The sequence below is a fragment of the Sus scrofa genome, chromosome 4 (assembly GCF_054392235.1).
Source record: "Sus scrofa isolate SSC_HxYL_T2T_F1_AM1 chromosome 4, Sscrofa_HxYL_maternal_Yorkshire_Landrace_v2.0, whole genome shotgun sequence".
In the NCBI taxonomy this organism is placed as follows: domain Eukaryota; kingdom Metazoa; phylum Chordata; class Mammalia; order Artiodactyla; family Suidae; genus Sus; species Sus scrofa.
The window spans coordinates 108,717,593-108,740,456 of NC_139386.1; the positions used below are offsets into that span (position 1 = coordinate 108,717,593).

The 22,864-nt window shown below is 45.2% G+C and overlaps 1 protein-coding gene across 8 annotated transcripts in view; it reads left to right on the forward strand.

Moving 5' to 3' along the window:
* The window catches only part of VTCN1 (V-set domain containing T cell activation inhibitor 1), a 194,515-nt gene that overhangs the window by 151,749 nt on the left and 19,902 nt on the right, over positions 1 to 22,864 (forward strand). For 5 of the 8 annotated variants that reach the window (XM_085023452.1, XM_085023455.1, XM_085023453.1 and 2 more), the window contains exon 2: positions 15,009 to 15,073. Coding sequence is in view for 2 of the 8 variants with exons in the window: in XM_005663545.4 (XP_005663602.1) it covers positions 15,009 to 15,073 (65 nt within the window). In the remaining 6 variants the exon portion in view is untranslated. Of the gene's footprint in view, positions 1 to 5,637; positions 5,811 to 10,513; positions 13,294 to 15,008; positions 15,074 to 22,864 lie in introns of those variants that run through there. The other 3 variants (XR_014844379.1, XM_013997235.3, XM_021089977.2) reach the window with 3 other exon arrangements.

Here is a 22,864-nt window from a genome sequence, read left to right on the forward strand (position 1 = left end):
GTTCTACATGTAGATTTTTTGATATGTTTGTGGGGGAGATGAGCTCCTCTTCTCCACCATCCTGAGAAAGATCCTCCCAGTCTTTGATATTTTAAACCTCTTTGTTTCTCTATACTACACCATGTGTAATTCTTCAACTCTTACTTCTGATGACCCTTCCTCTTTCAGCTGTATCCAATCTACTACTTAACCTGTGCAGTGAGTTTTAAAAATCAAGTATTTTTCATTTCTAGATATCCTGCCTGGCTCTTTTTCAAATTTTTCTGATCAGTTTTTTTATTCTCTTGGTTCTTACCTAGGCTTTCCATTCCCTCTTTCATTTATTCTAACAAATCTTAAAGGCTTATTTTATATTCTGTATCTAGTGGTTCTAATACCCAAAGTCTTTTCATTCCAAATCTGCTTGTTTCTACAAACTTTTGTTCATAGTAGTTTTTTTTCTTTGTATACTTATTGGGTTTTTTTTATTATGAGCTTATATTTTGGGGAATTTCATTTGCTGAAATTATTTGAGACCTGGGTTGAGAGTACCTTTCTTTCTGTCTTTCTTTATTTTTCATTTTTTTTAATTTTTATTTAGGGAGTTCCCATTATGGCTCAGTGGAAATGAACCCAGCTAGTATCCATGGGGATGCAGATTCGATCCCTGGCCTTGCTCAGTAGGTTAAGGATCTGGTGTTGCTGTGAATTGTGGTGTGGGTTGCAGATGCGTGGCTGTGGCATGGGCCAGCAACTGTAGCTCCAATTCAACCCCTAGCCTGGGAACTTCCATATGCAGCAGGTGCAACCCTCAAAAAAAATTTTTTTTAATTTAAGGTGTACAGCAAAGTGATTCAGTTATATGTACATGTATATATTCTTTTTAAGATTCTTTTCCGTTATAAGTTATTATAAGGTATTGAGTACAGTTCCCTGTGCTATCTATAGAATAAGTCCTTTTGGTTATCTGTTTCATATATGGTAATGTGTATATTTAAATCCCAAACTAATTTATCCCTCCCCTTTCCCCTCTGATAACCATAAGTCTTTCTGTCGGTTTATTTATGTTTTGTAAAGAAGTTTGTCTCATTTTTTTTTAGGTTCCATGTATAAGCAATGTCATGATATTTGTCTTTCTATGACTTACTTCACTCATGAATCTCTAGGTCCATCCATGTTGCTGCAAATGGCATTATTTCATTATTTCTGTGGCTGAATAATATTCCATTGTGTATATGCACTACATCTCCTGTATCCATTCATCTGTTGAAGAGCACCTTTCTTCAGAAACTATTTCCTCTTGCCTCCATTAAGCACTGGACCTTTCCCAACTAGGAACTCTTCTGGCTTAATTCTTGGCTTAGGATCTTTGGGGGCTGGACGTGTTGGGAATTCAGGGCCCAAACCTGCATGATGACTGACTGGTAGATACACAATCTCAAGGGAGTATTTTTCCTCTTCTCTCAGAATCAAGACCAAATGAGATGATTGCCCTTTGGGAGAATAGGGATCCGAGCTAATGTGAGTCTCCAATTCGAGCCCTCACTTGTGTGGCTACTTCGCTTTGTCTCTGTGTTCTGCCTGCCTCCTAAGAGAGTTGCTTTTGGTGCTGGGAACCCCTCTCTTGCCACAGTGTGTTCACCACTCTCTTGCATGTCTGGATTCATGTCCCTTCATTTTTAGCCTTTGCAAATCCCTCTTCTTTTTCTTGCCCGCAAAACCAAGTGTTCAAAAATATGTAGGTGGTTTTGCCTGGTTTTGTTGTATGTAAGCGTTTTTAAAGTAGGATTGTTATTTTTTAAAGGTGACTTACTTGTATTCATTTGTGAAGGGAAACGACCACGGGACACGTTTAACAAGCAATCAAGCCCTGCTGTTCTCAACGAATTCCTTTTCCATGTTGCCTTCTTGACCCCAGCCAACCAGATCGTCTCCTGTTTCCAGGACTCTAAGGCATTTGGTTATAATGTGTAGCACCAGCAAGATTTCACATACCACAATTTTTAAAACATGATTTTCCTTTAGAGAGGAAGATAAATGACAATCTCACCCACAATTGACTGCTCAAAAGTTAGTGTTAGTTTCCCTTAGTAACACAGTATTGATACTGAATTTATTCATTACTTCATCAAGTTGGAATCCCGGGCGGGTGCTAGACCCTCTGAGAGAAGCATTCGCTAAGGTGGAGCATGTATTTAATAAACACTTAAGAAATCCCAACCCTGTTCCAAGAACTAGAAAAACAGCATGAACAAAGCATAGAGGCAAGAGCCTAACCTCTTTCAGAGCCCAACAGAGTTTAGAATAAATGGAACATGGGGAGTTCCCGTCATGGCTCAGTGGAAAGAAATCCGACTAGTATCCATGAGGAGGTGTGTTCAATCCCTGGCCTTGCTCAGTGGGTAAAGGATCTGGTGTTTCCGTGAGCTGTGGTGTAGGTCGCAGATGTAGCTCGGATCTAGTGTGACTGTGGCTGTGCCATAGCTCGGTGGCTACAGGTCCACTTTGACCCCTGGTCTGGGAACTTCCACATGCTGCAGGTATGGCCCTAAAATGCAAAAAAAAAAAAAAAAAGTGGAACGTGGAGGCAGGGGGCAAGGAATGAGATAACATATCCACAAATTTAAGTAAACTCTTCTTGAGCTTATATTTGTGTTCAAACTTCTTAAACTTTCAGAATTCAAGTCTTCACTTTTTATGCTCAAATCAATACATGAGATTAAATCTTAAGCTTTTAAATCGTAAGCTTTCATCTCAGATCTTAAACTCTGGTGTCTGAATGTGTAGAGGCCTTAATCAGAAGATAAAATAGGAGTCTTGTATTCCATTTTAGCCCTGTCACCAGTGTCTGGGTCGGTGCCAGGCCCTGGACTGCAGTGGGTTAGGGTGGCCCGCGGGGTCTGGGCTGGGCCTTGGCATGGGTTTAAGAGAATAGAGTTGTCTCCTTCTCACAAGGAGCCTCAGGGAGAAGGCAGGAGCCATGACTCTCTAGGAGAAAGCTGAGACCAGGGCCCCAGGACTCAGGCTGGACCAGAGGGGAAAGACCAAGCAAGAGCAGAGTCTGAAATCATAAGAAGGCCCTGGTTCAAGCCCAGCTCTGGGACCGAGGCAGGATACAGATTCCAGGGATTTCCCGGAAGGCCAGGGGAACTTCCTTTGTGTCTGTAACAGACAAGACGGGTCCACAGAGGAGTGTAACGCAATGACAGCCATGGATCCTAGGACAGGGGAGTATCTCCCTGCCTTGGGTTTCAGAACTGCCCTTGGTGTGGGCAACCAAGGCTTGTGGCACACAGGGCAGCTCCAGGGCAGCTGATGAGTGCAGCTCAGGCAGGCCAGGCCCTAAAGAATGGGTCCAGCAACCTGATTGCCGCACCTCCATCCTCCAAAACTTTACACGGCTGCACCTGCAGAACTGCATCCATGTCTAAAAAGAAGAGAATATGGGTCCTAGCAGGTGAGGATTTGCAGTGGAACTCCTGGTAGAACTTTTGGAAAACTGCACACCATGGCCCTACTGATTTCCAGGAAACAGCTGTCTGCTTTTCTCTGGGGATAGTTTTTCGTGTGACTGAAATACTGAGTGTGAGCCTTGGAGTGTACAGAAATGACAGTGCTCCGTTTCAGAACGCAGAGGCCTCAGACTGGATGAGACAGGTATCCGTGCTTGGGTGACAGATGTACCTGTTTCCAGCTTTATTAATGAACAAACAACAAAACTGGTCCCAGGGCTGGGCTTTCTGAGAGGAGATGGCCCACGTCGTTCTCTGAATCTCTGCAGTGACAGTGCATGATTCCTGAGGCAGGACAAGGAACAAAAAGGCAAACGGTCACTGTGACGTTAGGGTGTTGCTGACTTGATCTAGATGACAGATCATTTCGGCTCGGTGGGCCTTCCACCTGCCCGAGCCCAGATCGCAGTGACGGATGGAGAGAAATGGTTTACAGTGGGAGCCTGCCCTGGTCTTCCCCAGCAAACCTTCTCAGGTCCAGCTCCTGCCTCCCAGCTCACCTCCCAAACCCCAGTGCCGGGCCATCCTCCTCTCTCACAGGGCCTGGGGTTCACCTTCCTGGCCCACTCCCTCAAATCCATTAAGGAAGGAGAAAGGAGAGCGTGCTCTGGGCCAGGTCCTCAGGAAAGATGGCAGAAGCAGAGCGGAGCTGGGCTTTGCATGGGACCTGCTTTTGATAACCAGGGAGGAGGTAGAAGGATGTCTAGGCAGGGGGCAGCCGGGGACAACACACAGATCAGGAGTTCCTGTCGTAGAGCAGTGGTTAACGAATCCGACTAAGAACCATGAGGTTGCAGGTTCGATTCCTGGCCTTGCTCAGTGGGTTAAGGATCTGGCGTTGCCGTGAGCTGCAGTGTAGGTCGCAGACGCGGCTCAGATCCTGCGTTGCTGTGGCTGTGGCATAGGCCAGTGGCTATAGCTCCAATTTGACCCCTAGCCTGGGAACCTCCATATGCCACGGGAGCCGCCCTAGAAAAAAAAAAAAAAAAGGCAAAAAACACACAAAAAAACAGAGATCAGCCTGATGGGAATGCAGGGCTCCAGAGGGAGAGAAGGGTTAGACAGACACACAGCATGGGGCCTTTTAGAATGGTCTTAAATTCCGGGCTCAGTTTAAACTTTAATCTACAGCAATGAGAAGTCATTTAAATGAGAGGGGGTACCAAGAAGGAGTACAAAAAATTAAAAATTAACATTTACAATTTCTAAACATTATAGTTGGTTTTCAGTGTTGTGCCAATCACTGCTGCACGGCAAAATGACATATATATACATTATATACATATATATACATTACCTTTTTGATATTCTGTTCCATCGTGGTCCAAGAGACTGGATAGAGTTCCCTGTGCAGTCCTGTAGGACCTCATTGCTTATCCATTCTAAATGTAATCGTTTGCATCCCAGTCCATTCCATTCCCTCCCCCTGGGCAACCACAAGTCTGTTCTCCATGTCTGTGAGTCTGGTTCTGTTTTGTAGATAGGTTCATTTGTGCCATATTTTAGATACCACATATAAGTGATATCATCTGGTGTTTGTCTTTCTGACTTACTTCCCTTAGTATGAGAATCTCTGGTTGTATCCAAGTTGCTGCAAATAGCATAATTTTGTTCTTTTGTATGGTTGAGTGGGAGCATTTACAGTTTTAAAATAATAGCTAATATTTATACTTTTTGAAGCATGGTTTGGTATCTTTGGACCCTTACAGCAGTCCCGTGGAGAGAGAAGGGTGTAATTTGGACACGGGTCTAGGGTGAATCACAGCACTCTCGGTGATCTGAGCCCTCGCTCTGAGCAAGGCTTCCTTAGGTAGAGAGCGCCAGGCTCTCTGCGGCGCTCATCAGGGCAGAGGGGTGGCCGCGCCTTCTCTCTGGGTGCTCCGTTCCAGAACCGACCAGGCGGTCATCGAGCAGTGCTCCTGCCCTGGTCTGCGCTGAGCCGGAGGAAGGAGGGGTTGGAGAACAAGGTGAGGAGGGGACACGCTGGGGAGAAGGCAGGGGTGAGGGAAGAGCAGCCCAAAGAGCAAGAGCGAGCATGAAAAGCAAGGGCTTGTTAGGAGCCCAAGCTCACCTGAGATGCTGTGGGCACCCTGCAAATCCCTCCTCCCATCCACTTGGACAGACTTCCAATCAGGCTATTGCAGGTCAGACCACACAGGGTGCTCAGGCAACGCCTGGCTTCTCTAACAGTGCAGACACTTTGTGGGAGGTTCATAAAAGGTTTGAAGTGTGTTAGTTATTAAACACAATGGGATCAGTTATAGCGCTGAAGGAGTCTTTTTTCTCTGCAATGAGAATAAGGAGGAACGGGAAATACAGGTATGATTAGGAAAAGGACTTGTAATCAACCTTGTATTGACTTTGGTCTCACTCCGCTTGTGCGGCTGGAAGGCTGATGAAATGCTAATGCGGTGCTTTGCCAGCAATCAGGGGGGCGGGAATGCCTAGAGCCGGCTTAAGAGCAAAATAGAATACAAACATCTTTTAGGGAAGGGTGTCTGGTTATGAACGTTCTGTATGTTTCCACCTGATGCTCCCCCTTTCTGTTTTTCTTCTGGAGTTTCAGACAAAAGATAGCTTCTGAGAGAGGGACTCCTTCCCCTCTGTAAAACTGGGCCCAGTGCCCTTCCACAGGTTACAGCTGTACAAGACGTGAGCCTGGAAATGGGCTTGAACCCTGGGGTTTGCAAAATTTGGGATTTATATAAAATACAGTATAATAACGAAGGCCAAGGACGGTGGAGTCTAATTTCCCGAGGATGAGCCCTTGGATGAGTTCCTTAACACAAAGCCTCGGTACCTACCTCACTGGGGTGTTGTGGGGGTTAAAGGCAATAAATGAGGTCATGCACTCTGTAAATATCAGCTTTCTGTTGTTATATGAGTAATAAAGGTTTTGGAGGCATATACAGAATACGCAACTGTGGCCAAGGCAAGGCCAGAGCAAATCCCAGGGCATATAAAGTTACAGAGTCATATTACCACGGCATTTGAGTGGGACTTTCAGAATTGTTCCAACCCTTATTTGGTGCCAGATACGCCTGCCTACCCACTTCCCTCCGTAAGTGTTTGCTCAGCCCCCGCCTGTATGTCCACACCCAGCGATGGGAAACGCAGTCTGGGGCCAGGGCCAGAAAGCAATGCTGGAAAGTTTCTCCATGTGCAGAATCTAAGCCTGACCTCCTAGAACTTTCACCTGCTGCTTCATTGCTTCCAGAGTGATGGAGAATAGGCCCATAGAGCCTTTCCAGGGATCCTCTTTACATTCGACTACCCTTGTTTCTCTAACTATTCTTCAAAAGTCTTGTCTTCTAATCACACCATCACCCTGGTCCCACTTCTCCTAGATCAATGGTTCTCAACTGGCGGGAGGCATCGAAGACATTTCAGGTTGTCACAAGAGGGGCAGGGGTGCTATGGGCACTAAACATCCTACAATGCACAGGACAGCCCCATCACCAAGAGTCATCGGCCCAAACTGTCAATAGGACTGAGCTTGTGAAACCCTGCCCTAGGTATGCACACTAGTCAGTGTTCTTCTTAAAGCAAGGGCCCAAAATGTGCAGAGGGAAGTGTCAGCTACCACTGCCACTGGATTGTCACTACTTTGCTATTAAATTAGACCAATGAGGGCCTACTGTACAGCCCAGGGAACTAATCCAGTCTCTTGGGATAGAACAGGATGGAAGATAATATAAGACAAGGCAATGTAGGAGTCCACTGTGTCTCAGTGGTAATGAACCCAACGAGTATCCATGAGGATGTGGGTCTGATCCCTGACCTCGCTCAGTGGCTTAAAGGATCCAGCATTGCCGTGAGTTGTGGTGTAGGTGGCAGACCTGTCTCCGATCTGGTGTTGCTGTGGCTATGGTGTAGGTGGGCAGCTGCAGCTCTCATTGGACCCCTAGCCTGGGAACTTCATGTGCCACAAGCGCAGCCCTAAAAAGGGGGAAAGAGGAAGTATATATGAATGACTAGGTCACGTTGCTAAATAGAAATTGGCATAGAATTGTAAATCAATTGTACTTTAACTTTTTTTTAATGTAAAAAAAAAGCCTAAGACCTGGGTTGTTTGTAGTGATGGGTCCGTTAAAGCCCCTTTCGTGTGCTGCTGCTCACGCCAGGATGGCACACGTGTAGCCTGCATGTTCACTTAGAAATCGCTAGCCAGGGGTGGCCCCCTGCTGCTGAGCCCTGAGGCAGCCTTGCATTCTTCTGCAACATGATATCCTGGGCCACCACTCTCAGTCATTCAGAAGAAGTGGTACAGGAGATGACGTCTCTTTGCTGGTCCCGTCTTCCTGGTGGGCCCAGGTACGGTGTGATGATCCTGGAGCCGGGGCTTTGGAGCCCCAATGGTACTGTGTCCTGACCCCTAGTGGCAGCTTGAGAGAAGAGAGGATGCCTCAACCTGAACTTAAAAGCACTCGGATCTCCCATAGGCCGTTTCCTAAAATCCCTTTCCCGGGCACCACGCCGCATAGTCCGCTGTGATGAAAGCAGTATGGACAGAGCAGGGCTGCCCAAAGAGGACGGCCCCTCTTCCACGGACGCTCAAGCTCCAAGGAACAGCTCCTCCTCTTTGCCAGTTTCTTGCTGACCCTCCATGCAACACTCATGCTTTCAGTTCTCTGGGTCCAAGCTGGCCTTGATTTTCCAACATAAAGAGACGAAGGAGAGGAACGAACAGAGAGATGGGGAAACATGCTCTACACCCCGGGTTCCTCAGGGAGAAAAAGAATTGTGTACACAGCAACCTAAGCTTCTCTGAAACCCACAACCTAGACGAACCAATATCTAGAAAATGGGCATGTCATGTTACCTTGAAGCCCAATGCTGTGTTTCAGTGTTTAAAAATAATGCCTTGTCTCCTTTTGAGGGGGAAAAAAAGAGAGAAATTCTTTGGACAGGCTAAGTGTCTTCAAAGTCAACATTCCTTTACAAACCTAGACACTCTGTTTATAAACAAAGTAATAGGTTTGATTAATTCATGTATGTACTTGATTTGCTCAACTATTCTGTCGGTAATATTTAATCTGAGAGTAGAATGCATTCAGATTAATCCCATGTTTGCTCACGTGTCTCGTTTTCAGAGGGTTGCTCATTTATCAGCTACATGAGTGGAGGTGAGCTGAGGGTCTGTGTGCAGAGCCGTGTCTCTCAGTTTGCTGCGTGTTTGACAAGGAGGCTGAAACTGGACCACGTAGAAACCACTAAAGTTTGAATGAAATAAAGACCACTTCATGGTTTGCAGCATGAGTGTTCTACACAGCTGCCTAACAGACCCAGAAGATCCTTGTTTTCAGCCAGCAGTGGGGCTAGAGAAGATGTGCAGGGCTTGGGGCTTGGGGGGAAGCCTTCCCCACTTGTGGCCTCCTGCCCTGTGACCCTTTTTCTAGAAGTATGGCTCTCGGGAGCACAGCCTCACATGTTGAACTCCCTGACTTGGAGATCCAGCTCTCCCACTTTAGCTGGGAGAGCTTGGTCCTTTGCTAAGGCGAAGCCTCAATTTCCCACGTGGAAAAGGGTAAAGATGGTGGTGCTTAGGTCACCCCAGTGTTGTAGGCAATGAATGAGACTCTGCATGCGTAGCACTGGCACCCAGAACGTGACCCATAAGCATTAGCTCCTGTCTTAGCATGCTCATGGACCTCCGCTACAATGAGAGCTTGTCCTTAAGAGCCAGATATCTGCATCCTCGTTTATTTCTTGGCAGTTCATTCATACAGTCTGTCTACTGCAATATAGATTTCTATAGCACCAATTAGCTCATATGTAGTTCAAAAATGGGGGACTAGGCGTTCCCCTTGTGGCTCAGTGGTAATGAACCCAACTAGTTTCCATGAGGATGTGGGTTTGATCCCTGGCCCCGCTCAGTGGTAAGGAGCCAGCACTGGTGTGAGTCACAGTGTAGGCCACAGATGTGGCTCAGATCCACGTTGCTATGGCTGCTGTGTGGGCCGGCACCTGCAGTTCTAATTCGACCCCTAGCCTGGGAACTTCCATGTGCCAAGGATACAGCCCTAAACATACAAAAAAAAGAAAAAAAAAAAGGAAGAAAGAAAAAAAATAGGGGAACAGTAACAGTTTAACATGGAGTTAGTGTTGGTACAGAAGCAATTTTTCCCAAGGCAAGGGGGGCTGCAACAGCAGAGAAGAGTGACAGCTTCAGTGAGAAGGGCTCCGTGTGGCTTTCCATTCTTTTTTCTTTTAATTTTAAATGAACATCTGCACTGGAGGCTCCCACCCAGAGAAGCCCGTCCCGGCCTTACACCTCCCAGGTTCTAGCTCCCGCTCCATACCCACCTTCAGAGCCCCACCCCGACCCCAACTCCCAGCACCTTAGGCCGGAGATACCACTCAGCTGATGCTGTGCCTTGTTCATTTCCCTCGAAGCAGCTTGTGGGCCTACGGAGCTGCCCGCTTCACCTGTCCCGCTTCTCTCTCAAGGTCCCAATGGCTGTGTCTCTCAGAGACCGATTCCAAAATCACAGAGATTTTAAATGGCTTGTCCTTAACTCTATTTTGTCCCACAAGCCCTGTTCCCTTCATTGTGTGATTTTGTAGAATGTTGAGCTTCTTCAGAGACGTGTGTCATTTCTTAACAGAAAAGCCTCGTTTCTTTCAAGTGCCGCAGAAGGCGGCGGCCGTCGAAGCAAAGACCCGGGAAGGAAACTCTCGAGGGCATCCTCGGGTACGTGGGGGGGGGGGGGGGTGCAGAGTCCCAGCTGCAAGACCGGTCCCTCCCCTGAAAGGCTGAGGTCTGCCTTTCACCTCTGCCATCACCTCTCAGCCCAGAGCCCTGAGGTGGGATGGGTGGGTCCTGAGCCCACCCGCTGCAGCAGAAATAACCACTTTTCTTTGTGCATCTGCCTGGGAGAGGGAGTGTGTAGCAGCATGAATTAGCTAAATATATTTCTGAATAAAGCCTTTCTCTCCACTGTCTTTGAAATGTGTTCCTGAAAATGCATTTTGATTCTATTTCTCTCGGATTTAAAACTTCCTACCTCCCCAGAATTCCTGTGAGAACTTGCTTTTCCTCTGTATTGAAGTTCTGACCACGTTGTGTCTTATCACAGTGGTGTGTGTGTGTATGCGTGCACACAGCTGTGTCTGTGTATATTGTATTTGTGTGTGTGTGTTTTATCTCAGTTACATTCTAAGCTCCTTGAGGACAGGCACTTTGTTCTCTTCTACGCTTTCTCTGTTTTGCCCAGAAGAGAGTCTTTCATGTAGTACGTACTTAATAAATGTTTACTAAATGAACAAATTCTCTAAAGACATTGACCTTCACCCGGGCCCTTTTGGAAGGAGTGTCTAACACATATGCGTTATGAAGTCCAAGGTTGTGGTTAGAAGACGTCGTTTTGCATTGAAGATTTTCTGTCGCTGGAGTTCCCTGGTAGCTGAGTGGGTTAAGGATCCAGTGTTGGTTCAGTCCCTCAGCCTGGGAATTTTGTATGCCATGGCCACAGCCAAAAAAAAAAATTTTTCTGTAGCATGGTTATTGGAAATTACTCTGGGGAAGTAAAAACCAAAAAGCCATGTAAGAACGCCTTCTGTAAAATATCTTACGCATCTTTTAAGAAATGAATAAGCGGTGGACGGGAATTATTTCACATGGCTGCTTTAGTAGTTCCTGCTTCTCTTTCCAAGGCTCTGGAGGTGGTTGTTTCCCAAGGGAATACCAGTTCCAAACAAACATCAGGGTGATTTCCGCTTAGACAGGGAACTTGCTGGCAGACAGCAGGGTTCTGCTTCCACAGCAAGGGAAGCACGTGGGCCTGGGGGTAAGGGAGGTGGGCTCAGGGGCTTTGCTGGAAACATACAACCTCCACTGTTCCCCCTGCTGCTCAGTTTCCAGGTATCTATCCAGTGTCTTTGCTGCCCGACCCTCTCCTTAGAGTAGGTGGGCCTGTGCAGGGGGTCTGTGATGGTCCAGTGTGGCTGGAGTGCAGGATGCCAGGGGCAGGGTGGAGGGAGGCAAGGCTGGAGAGAGAGGGCGAGACCCCCCTTTGCAAGGCCGTGTTGGCCACATCAAAGCATGGATTTTTATCATGAGGAAAATGGAAAGGCACTTGAAGTTCTAAGCAGAGGACTATTCTGATTTGTTTCATAATCATTCTTACCAGCAGCTCAATAGCCAACCCCCAGGTGGTCCCCTCAACCATATCCATCAGCAGCACCAAGGAAACCTATACTTAGGAACATGTGCTTGCTATGTAACCATAAGAGGAAAACAAGGACGAGAATAGCTACTGCTTAATTGAAGCTTTCTATGTGCAAGACACTGTTCTAGGTGATGTTTTAAAATGTGACAACTCGGAGTTCCCATCATGACTCAGCGGTAATGAACCCAACTAATACCCACAAGGATGCAGGTTTGATCCCTGGCCTCGCTCAGTGGGTTAAGGATCTGATATTGTCATGAGCTGTGGCGTAGGCCGGCAGCTACAGCTCCGATCCTACTCTTAGCCTGGGATATTCCATATGCAGTGGGTGCAGCCCCAAAAAGATAAAAAATAAAATGTGTTAACTCAATCTTCACAAGGAGGTCACACAATTAGTGAGTGGTGTTGCCTGGACTTGAACCTATTCAGGCTGGGTCCAGAGGCCATGCTTGTGATGACAGCATTATACTGCCTCAGTGATCACCCCTGGCCCTGCTTGCCGATGAGGTTAGCGCCCCCCACCCCTCAAACCACACTTATACAGAAATTCTCACGTCACCACTGGTTCTGGCCATGTGAAGGATGGGTTGGAGAGGTGTAGAGTAGACGCAGGACTATCTATCAGGAGAGTGTTGCAGTGGTGCTGGTGAGACATGGTGGTGACCAGGAGCAGTAGAGGTAGAAATGGAAGGATATGGGAGAAACTAAAGCGAATGCAAGACTTATTAATTCAAACAAATGAGGAAAATGCATAGTGAATGCTTGCACCAAGCCTAGTACGTGCTATTTTTGATATATCAAAATTCTGTAATATTTTTTTATTATCATCAGTTGGGTTATTCTCCAGATTTAAGTCATAGCTTCTAATAATAATCTTGCAGCAAACAGCCACAAGTAAACTTTTTCATGGTAAAAAGTAACACAGGGATAGCCCTTTATGGAATTTGCACCAATCACTGTCAAATGTGGTCTTGCACCAATCCGTTTGTGTTGGTACACCAGGGCTGCTGAAACAGAGAACCACCTACTGGTACAAGAGAAAGAAATACTGCCACCCTGTTCTGGAGACCAGCAGTCCAGGTGTCAGCGGGGTTGGTCCTTCCAAGGCTATGAGGGAGACTCCCCCAGGCCTCTCCCACAGGTTCTGGTAGTTTGCTGGCCATCTTTGGTGTTGCTTGGCTTACAGATCTCTGCTTTCATCTTCACATGGTGTTTTCCCTGCAAGTGTCTTGTGTCCAAATTTCCCCCTTTTGTAAGGACACCAGTCATATTGAATCCGGGGCCCACCCTAATCCAGTATGACGTCATCTTAACTAATTACATCTGCAGTAACTATTTCCAAATAAAGGCATATTCTGAGGGTCGGGGGTTGGGACTTCAAGATATGAATTTGGTGGGGGATACTCTTCAACCCACATGACTTTCATAGCAGGTAAAACAGGGATTACTTTTTTTTTTTTTTTTTGCTTTTTCTAAGGCCACACCCAAGGCACATGGAGTCCAATCGGAGGGGTAGGGGTCGAATCGGAGCTACAGCGGCCAGCCTACACCACAGCCACAGCAATGCAGGATCCGAGCCACATCTGCAGCCTACACCACCACCAGATCCTTAACCCACTGAGCTAGGCCAGGTATCGAACCCACAACCCCATAGTTACCAGTCAGATTCATTTCCGCTGCACTACGATTACTCTTAGTTCCATTTTAAAGATAGTGAAACTGAGCCTCAGAGAGAAGAAGTAATTCACCCAAAGTAAGTGAATTCCTGGGTCACAAATGCAAGTCTGCTGTCAGGCTCAGTGGTCCAAGAGCCAGAGAGCACGTCTTGCTGTGAGTTTGTCTGGCTGTCCTCACACCCTTAGACCAGTCAGACCTCTGGCCACACCAGGTGTGTAAAGACAGGGGGCGTGGTCAGGTGCAAATCCTCTTGGAATCGATGGCAGATAACCCTCTCATCCAAGGCTTCATTTTGCTCATTCAGTTGCTGCCTCTACGGCTGTACCTCATGAGGGTTTAACCCACAGGGAACTGTTTACTCAAACAGTTTCTTGTGAGTCTGCCGTTCCTCTCTGGAGGGCTCATCCCTGAGTACAATGAGCCTATTCAGGGCGGCAAGTAAAATGCCCAGTGCGTCCCTTTTCTCTGTAGCATCATTCTTTGCCTCCTGTGCCTCTCTTTTGTCCTGCCTATTGCGTAACATGAGTGTGGGTGTAAGGAGTGCATGAGTTGCCAGCAGTGAGAGTGTGGCCGAGGACACCTGCCTGATGACTTAGTCACTGGAGCAGGCAGCCCTGGGCAATCTTCCCAGGAACTGCTCTGCCACTACGCAAGCCCTGCCCTGCACCTTCTCTTCTGTCTGAGTCACTTACCTCTCATGGGTTGCCCTGGGCAGAGAGGAGAGACACACCCCATTCAGGAGCCCCCACCCCAGGGAGGCAGGGTAGCAGGTAGTCGAGCGCAGATTCTGGAGACGATTCGAATTCCAGCTCTGCTACTTACCGACGGTGTGAATTTAGAGAAGATGCTTAACCTATGTCATTTCCTCACCTGTAAAACGGAGATGATAAATGTGTTTACCTCGTAAGGTTGTCACATAGATAAAAGACATAATCCATAAACAGCACCTAAAACAACATCTGCAACATAATTCTAGCACTCAGTAACTTATTTGCTTATTTCCCAAATGTCATTTGTTTATCCGCTCATTAAACACTGGCAGGAAATGTTATCAAGAAGCTAACTGTAGTTATGTCTGGATGGGGGCGTCACAGGGGATTTTGTTGTCCAGTTTTTTCTTATTTATATTTTCTAAACTTTGTCCAATAATTAGGTGTTAATTTTTTAATAAGCGAAAACAAACTCACAGGGGATCTACAGGCTGAGTGGGTACCAAGTGGAGACATGACCATTGCCCTTAGTGAACTTTAAAGTCTAAGGAAGGAGACAAAACAGGTAGATTAATGATGTAAGGGGCTGGGTACAGAAGCAGTCTCCCCCCCCCCAACAGTGGCACCTAGCGTTTCAGAAATGCCATCAGTTTTTGCCCAGCCGCCTTTGTATATGGTCTTCACGGGTCTGGAAGGAGGAACGTATGATGACACACACAGTCAGAGAGAAGAGCCACTCCTTTCATTATCCCAGCGCCCCAGGGGGACGGAAATGGAGGATGGAATCCTTGCCATTCCTTTCTAAGACACCCATTCCTAGAAAAGGGCTTGTGCTAAAGAAAACAATGAGATTCTTTAGGTAGCACCTCTTAGAAATAAGAAGTATCAGCCCAGGATGCAAAGCAGCAGGTCAAATGGAAAGAAGAAGTAATTTCCTGTCTCTCTCTCTCTCTCCATAGCATTATTAGCATCATCATTATTCTGGCTGGAGCCATTGCATTTATCATCGGTTTTGGTATTTCAGGTATGTGATTTCTTGCATCATCACGATCCACTCACCCCTCGACAATAAGCCCCTAATCATTCAATGTGGTAGAATGGAAAGAGCAGAGGGCTTGGACCCAAGGACCTCAGGGTAGAGCATTGGTTCTTCTAATTGTTGACTGTGTTCTCTGCACTTTATTTATTTATTTATGTATGTGTTTGTCTTTTTGTCTTTTTCTAGGGCCACATCCTTGGCATATGGAGGTTCCCGGGCTAGGAGTCTAATCAGAGCTATAGCCTCTGGCCTGCACCAGAGCCACAGCAACACAGGATCCGAGCCGCGTCTGCAATCTACACCACAGCTCAGGGCAACACCAGATCCTTAACCCACTGAGCAAGGCCAGGGATCGAACCCGCAACCTCACGGTTCCTAGTCGGCTTCGTGAACCACTGAGCCACAGTGGGAACTCCTGTTCTCTGCACTTTAATCATTTAACTCCCTGGGCCTCAGCTTCCTCATTTACAGAGTAGAGGACATAATGTCTACATCACCAAGTAGTTGAGAGAATCAAACGGAATGTCGATCCGAGTGGTCTCTCTACCAGACAGTGCTGAAGACAGCACTCCGGGATCACGGGTGAAGGGCTGTGGCTGAGCCATTCTATCAGTGGTTGATCGGGGTAGATGAGTCCTTTGCAACGAAGCTTCAGCTGAAATGTTAAAGAGTATCAAGTCTTTGTACCCAGGGTTCTTAGGTAAAGGGGATGCTTAACTCGTCGTAACTGCTGCTCCATGTAGGAAACATGCCATCATGGCACGGATGGTGAGGTGCCGAATGCAGCTAACTGACAGCAGTTGCAGGAATGGTTCTCTCTTCCGGTTGGACCATGTCTCCGAAGCATCTATTATGGATGCCAATTTAATGAAGACCTTGTGGGAGTTAGACCAGCAGCTGTCCTCTCTGAAGCAAGACCTTTGCTTCATTTCCCTTAAAGTACCTGACTCATGCCAACACATTTCTTTTAACTTACTCTGTGGCCAGAGCTGTCACTTCATAGCTTTGGTTTTTATAGTTCCAGCTGCCCTTTCTGTCACCCTCTTCTTGTGTGTGTGTGCTGCCACCTAACAGTAAGCACCAGGCCTCAATGAAGAAAACTCCTTGTAGATGTGTTTGCCTAGGAAAGACAATAGCATCCTTTCCCACTTTCTTTTTTTTTCTTTCTTTCTTTCTTTTTCTTTTCTTTTTCTTTTTTTTTTTTTTTGTCTTTTGTCTTTCTAGGGCTGCACCTGAGGCATATGGAGGTTCCCAAGCTAAGAGTCTAATCAGAGCTGTTGCCGCTGGCCTCCACCACAGCCACAGCAATGCCAGATCCGAGCCGTGTCTGCAATCTACACCACAGCTTGCAGCAACACTGGATCCTTAACCCACCGAGCAAGGCCAGGGATCGAACCCGCAACTTCATGGTTCCTAGTCGGATTTGTTAACCACTGTGCCATGATAGGAACTCCTCCCCACTTTATCAACAAAAATGTTGTGTCTTTCATCCACTTTTCCATTGGCTTATCTTTTTAATATGCACAAATTCTTTATTCTGGATGCAATTTGGTTATATGTGTTGTAACGCATCTTGTTCGGCTTGCTTTTTTCACTCTTTTAATGATGACTTTCAATGAGCCAAAATTCTTACTTTTAACATCGTCCAGCTTATCAATCTTTTCCTTCATACCTGGAGCTTTTCGTAAACTGCCTGATTGAGAAGTCTGCCTAGCCCAAGGTCATGAAGATTTTCTTCTAGATTATCTTCTAGAAGCTTTAGTGTTTTACCTTTCATGGCTATACAAAGCATCTAGAATAAGGTCACGCACGGGCAGAGATAATGGTCAAGCTTCACGTGTTCCAGGGCTGTGCAGGTGACCCAGCAGATTCACTGAGAACTCTATCCTTTCCCCACTTCCTGCGAGTGCCTCTTTCTCATAAATCAAGTATCCAAAAGGGTATGGATCTGTTTCTGAGCTCACTAGCCTGTTTCATTCTAATATTCTTTTATAATTTGTTTTCTCTCTCTGTCATTTTTCCCCCTCTTTTCCTATTCTTGGGCATTTTCTTTTTCTGTCTCTCCTCTTAAAACAGGTTTACAAGGAGTAATTTTAGCTTTACAGCAGGTTTGAAGGAACCAGCTCTCGGCTTTCTTTTTACTTTCTCTGATTGTTTTCTTCTTTAATTAACTTTGGCTTTTATCTTTGTTAATGTCCCTCTTTCTGCTGTGTTTTGGTGTCTTTTAATGCTTTTTCTAATATCTGAAAACAAGCACTTCACAAAACAGTATGTCCGGAAAGCCAAGACACTGCTTTTAGAAGATAGTGCCATTTAGTTTTCCAAAGGGAGTTACCCAGTTGCTCTGCTCCAGAGTGTATGAGACCCAGTGCCCCATGTCCTCCCCAACGCTGGATATTGTGCAGTATCGTTGTGATTTTAACTGCTGTTGCCTCGTGACTGAGGAGAGTGGGTATATTTTCATATGAGAAACATCATACTGAGTGACAGAATCAGACACAAAATAGTACCATCTGTATAAAAAATAGGCAAATGAATCTCTGCTATTAGAAGGCAGAACAATGGTTCTTACCCTGGGGAGAGGGAGAGAGTAGACATTAGGAGAGGGCACAGAGGGACTTCCGGGAGACAGAGCTCTTGTGCTTGGTGTGGGTGTTGGGTACATGGGGTGAAGTGGCGATCGTTTGTCACAGTGCACAATTATGTGTACGTTTTTACATATGTATGCTATACTTCTACAACGTCTATAAAGGGTGTGTGTTGTCACATACATACTGGCTGGTAATTTTGGACTAACTTTTCAAGGTAACAATGCATCCATTTTGGTAGCTTTCTCGCTAAGGCATCACGCCCCTTCCTTGGTGTTAATTTGCCCTATTCGTGATCTTATTTACCACTTTGAATTAAAACCCCAGTGTTTGTCCTTCCCTCTAAATCTTGGTGCCGAAACTTTTGGGGACCTAGAGCTAAACGGCTTGACATCAGAGCCCTCGTGGAGTTATATTTTGCTTGTGAGTGGCTTTGACCACCCTAGCAAGAATTTTCACATTGTCACAGCTTCCCTGTGACAGTAAACATGTTGCTCCTTAGATGTTTTCCTGTTGCAGACAGACCTACAGCGACCTCAAGTACTTAGTTCAGTTCCTTGAATACAGAGGTTCTCTTTAAGTGCTTTTATTTTTTAAATTTTTATTGAAGTATAGTTGATTTACAATATTGTCTTAGTTTCAAGTGCACAGCAAAGTGATTCAGTTGTGCATAGATATGTATTTAAATATATGTGTGTGCATTGTATAGATCTGTATTCTTTTTAGAAATTCCTTTCTAAGTTATTACAAGACGTCAATATAGTTCCCTTGCAATACAGCGGGGACTTACTGTTTATTTTATATATGGTTGTATGTCTCTGGTAATCCCGTACTCCTAATTTATCGCGCCCCCCTTTCCCTTTGATAATCATAAGTTTTCTATGTCTGTGAGTCTGTTTTTGTTTTGTAAATAAGTTCATTTGTACTATTTTTTAGAGTCTATGTATAAGTGATATCACATGATATTTGTCTGCCTTATTTCCCTTAGTATGGTAATCTCTAGGTCCATCCATGTTGCTACAAATGGCATTATTTCATTCTTTTTTATATTTCATTGTACATATGTGTGTATATATCTCACATCTTCTTTGTCCACTGATCTGTTGAATATATCTGGAAAAGATGAAAACTCTTAATTAGAAAAGATACATGCACCCCAGTGTTCACAATGGCGCTATTTACAAGAGCCAGGACACAAAAACAACTTGAGGGTCCATCCTTGGGTGCTTTTTGAATGGACAAGTGGACAGAAGCATGGAAGGCTGAATACATAAACAAAAATTACAGTTCACTCAGTCAAGCAATGTACAAATAATATTAAAACCCTACCACCAACAAATGGTTTTCTGCCTTCTTCCTGTTTTTGTAAGGCGAATGCTGATTATTATTTGGGATAAAATGAGCAGTTTATTCATTTGACACTATTCAGATAGATTTTTCTCAATTGCCTCTATTAACAGGACCATAACCCTTAACCTGAGAGTATTATATTATCACCCTTTAAATAAATTCAATTAAATGTTAGCCGGCTTAATACACAAGACCATGAAATGAATTAAGGAGCCTTAAGCAGAGGATGATAATGTGAGATCTTTTGATTCCTTTCTGTGTGCACCTCACTGTACTAAATAACTTTGCACATGTTATCTGATTTACTACCCACAACAAACAGGGGATAAATATGACTCTGTCCTGATTATAAACTTGCCTAAGGTTGCACACAGCTAGCAAGCCGGCGCCACGGTATCTCAAGCCTTGGAACTTTGATTCCAGGGCCCTCACTCCCAGCCATCACCCCATAACGATGATAACACTCACGCAGAGGTGTGGCAGAGAAGGGTGTTTTCTGGTGTGCCTTGCAGGTATTATTCCTGAGACCATAGCTTTTAAAGATGTAAAGATATTTCTAAATACAGAAAAACACCATGATTATTTCTCTATAACTCTGCTGAGGCCGTATATGTCACCTTTTCATAGCCATTCTACTCCTTGCAAGTTCTAAACATGGACTCTCTAAAATGTAGAACACACTTGAGATGAACTGTTGGGAAGAGAGGCCGAGCAGCTCCCATTACCCCCTGGCTAAGGACAGCCTTTGGGGATGACCCTTGGAGAAGGAGGGACATGAAGGGAAAAGCCCCTGACTGCACTCAGCCCACTCTCTGTGCTGTCACTCACCCGTTGGGTGACTCTGAACAGCTCTGTGTAGTAGAAGCATTTCGGAATCAGAGGTGTTCTAACCTCAGGTCTGACACTAACTGTGTCCTTTGAGATATAACCTTCCAGAACCATACTGGTAAAACAGAGTTGTTGAGGGAATTAAATGAGAAAGTATTTATAAAGTACCAGACATATATGCGTAGTAAATGGCTGCTACTGTTATTGACGTTGCTGCCGTCGGTGCCATTAGTAATAATGTGCTATTAATGCACTCATAGAGCACCTTCTAAAACTTGTACACGTTCCTGGCCACACTAGGAAACTCCCCTGAAGTTAGCGGAGCCAGGGCAGGAAGCCGCAGGACACTGCCTTCTAATTAGGCTCCATATTTGGACACTGGATAAATCAAGCAGGCATGTGCTTGTGGGTCCAAGACAGGAGCATTGCAGTCGTTTGCAAAGAATTTGATTTTTTCAAACATGGTAGTCATCCGAGAAAATAAACAGCTGTTGGCCTTTCTTATGCTTATTTTATGGCTCTTAATTGTTTTTGTTTTTACATGAGGTAGGGATACTGCTTTAGTGGGTAGGCTCTCATATCTTAATCTGGCCCTGGATACCAACAAAATGTGGGAGAAAAAGCACGGGCTTAGTAATAACTCACACAAGATGGACTTGGATGCTGGCTCCGCTGCTTGCTAGATACAGGGTCTTCGGCAATCATTCAACCCCACAGAGCCTCTTTATCCTCATTCCTAAAATGGGAGAAGAGTCATTCTTCCCTCTCATGGTTGTTACCTGGCTTAAAATGAGTCACTATAATTAAAGCATTGGTGCTCTGATCTGCAGTCTTTCCAAATGACTCTAATTAATAGCGGTTATCAGTGTCATTGATGCAAGGTTTAACATATGCCAAGTCAGGCACTGTGTTAAGCTCTTTACCTGCATTATATATCATTTAGTCCCTTCAGGGGCCTTCTGAAGGAGCTGCTAAGATTAGCATCTCTATTTTACAGATGAAAAAAATCATGGAATAGAGAAGTTAGGAAACCTGTCCAAGCTCCTATATCCAGTGAGTGGTGGAGCTGGGACTTGAACCCAGACAGCCTGACACCTGTTCTCAAATGCTGTCCTCTGCTGCTGCTTTCCTATATTGTTTTTTTATTTAGCCTGACCCGGCGTCCTTTCTAATTCTTCTTACAGGAGTAACTTATCCCCAACCCTGCCTTCTTCTCTGGGAAGAAGGGCACCCATGGGCACCACCCCAGGTTCCACGGGTGCAGACTGAAGCCTGTGTGTTGCCTTTAAGCTCTGTGCTGTGGGGTCCAGCTGGACCGCTGGGTTCCAGCGATGCTGATGATGCTCTCTGTGCTTCAGACAGAACTTATCTTACTGAGTCATTGCAAAGGAAAGTTCATTTTCCAGGTTTATCCAGTGGAGTTGGGTATCCCGAAATCATACTGTCTGTAAAGAATCCTTGCTTTGTGTTACCTATAACCCCAGTTTCCAAGTGATTCCTGCTTCTCCTGCGGAGGGTATTTGAATAGTGCCCACCCCGTGCGAAAGCAGAATGGCTCCAATTTCAGCTTGCTCCCCTTTGACAGCTCCACTTTTCCCAGGCAGACCAGTGCTGTGATAGTAATCAGCCCTCCTGAGCTGGAGAATTCATTTTCAGCAAATGGCTGGGGCATCCCACTTGAAAGAGGTTTGATGGAATCTTAGAAGCCAATAGAATCCTTAAAACCTGTGCCTGGTTAAATTAACAGAATTCTCTATCAGTAGATAGCTACCTCTACCCATCTCCTAGAGCCCTTTCGCCCTCAACAAACCAGACAAGAGCCCCTGGTGGTGAAGAAGCCTGGAGAGTCCTATCAGGCCAGACAGTGGTTACTAGAACACAGCTCCTTAAGCCCATATTTGTTTGCAAGTTCGAATACCGATTTCCTTTTGAAAGAAGCAATATTTATGTGCTGTTGCTTGGAAATTAAATTTCATTTTGTCGCTTGTAACCATCATATACTCATCTAACAAATAAGTATTTATTGATTGCTTTCTGGGTGCAAAGCAATGGCTTGGTTCCCGTGGTTTTTTAAATTCTCACTGGCTTTTATTCCTCCTCTTGACTTGCTACAGGGAGGGGGATCTCATCAACATTATACTCATTCTATCTGCCACATCCTTAACGTAACCTTAAATGAGCCAGAGCCCACAGTGGGTCCCCAGGGCACGCCACAGCTGCCTACTCTTCATCATTAAGTTTTCTAAGAGAGAGTTCAACAAATGCTCCACCTGTGGGCTCAAGACCAACACATTAAAATTAATTCAGTAACACGATTACCGAACTAAGATATGTCATTACCTTTTCATTCTCCCCATAAACTGTGCTAATCATGTATTTTTTCTAAAATGTAATTTTTCAATTCAACTCTAATGGAACTTTATAAATTACAAATTTACCCTCGCTCCAACATAGTTACATTTGTTCTGTGATTTTATTGCAAATCATAGTGTTTTCATTCCTTTTTTTTTTAAGGTCTTTTTTCTTCCCTTCCTCTTTTGTTCTCTTCTCTTGTGATTTGCTGACTATCTTTAGCATTGTGTTTGGTTGGCTTTTTCTTTTTTATGTGTGTGTCCATTGTAGTTTCTTGGTGCGTGGTTCCCATGAGATTTTGATATAACCCTATGTATGTGTACAGAATTATTTTTGGCTCCTGGTCTCTTAATTTCAAATGCATTTTCAGTGTTCTATATTTGTCCTTTCCTCTTCTCATGCTTGCTAGTTTTGATGCCATATTTGTCGATGGGTGCTTCCCTGCTTTTATATTATCTTTGCCTTTACCAGTGAGCTTTCTCATTTGTTTCTTCTTTCTAATTGTGGCCTTTTCTTTTCTGCCTAGGGAAGTTTCTATATAGGTGTTGTATAGACTGCATTACAGACTATGAAAGGATATAATGGGAAGTGAGGCTGGGAAGGTAGCCATAAGGCTGACATCCATGGGCATTTCCTGTGTGCTTTGCAGTATCTAACG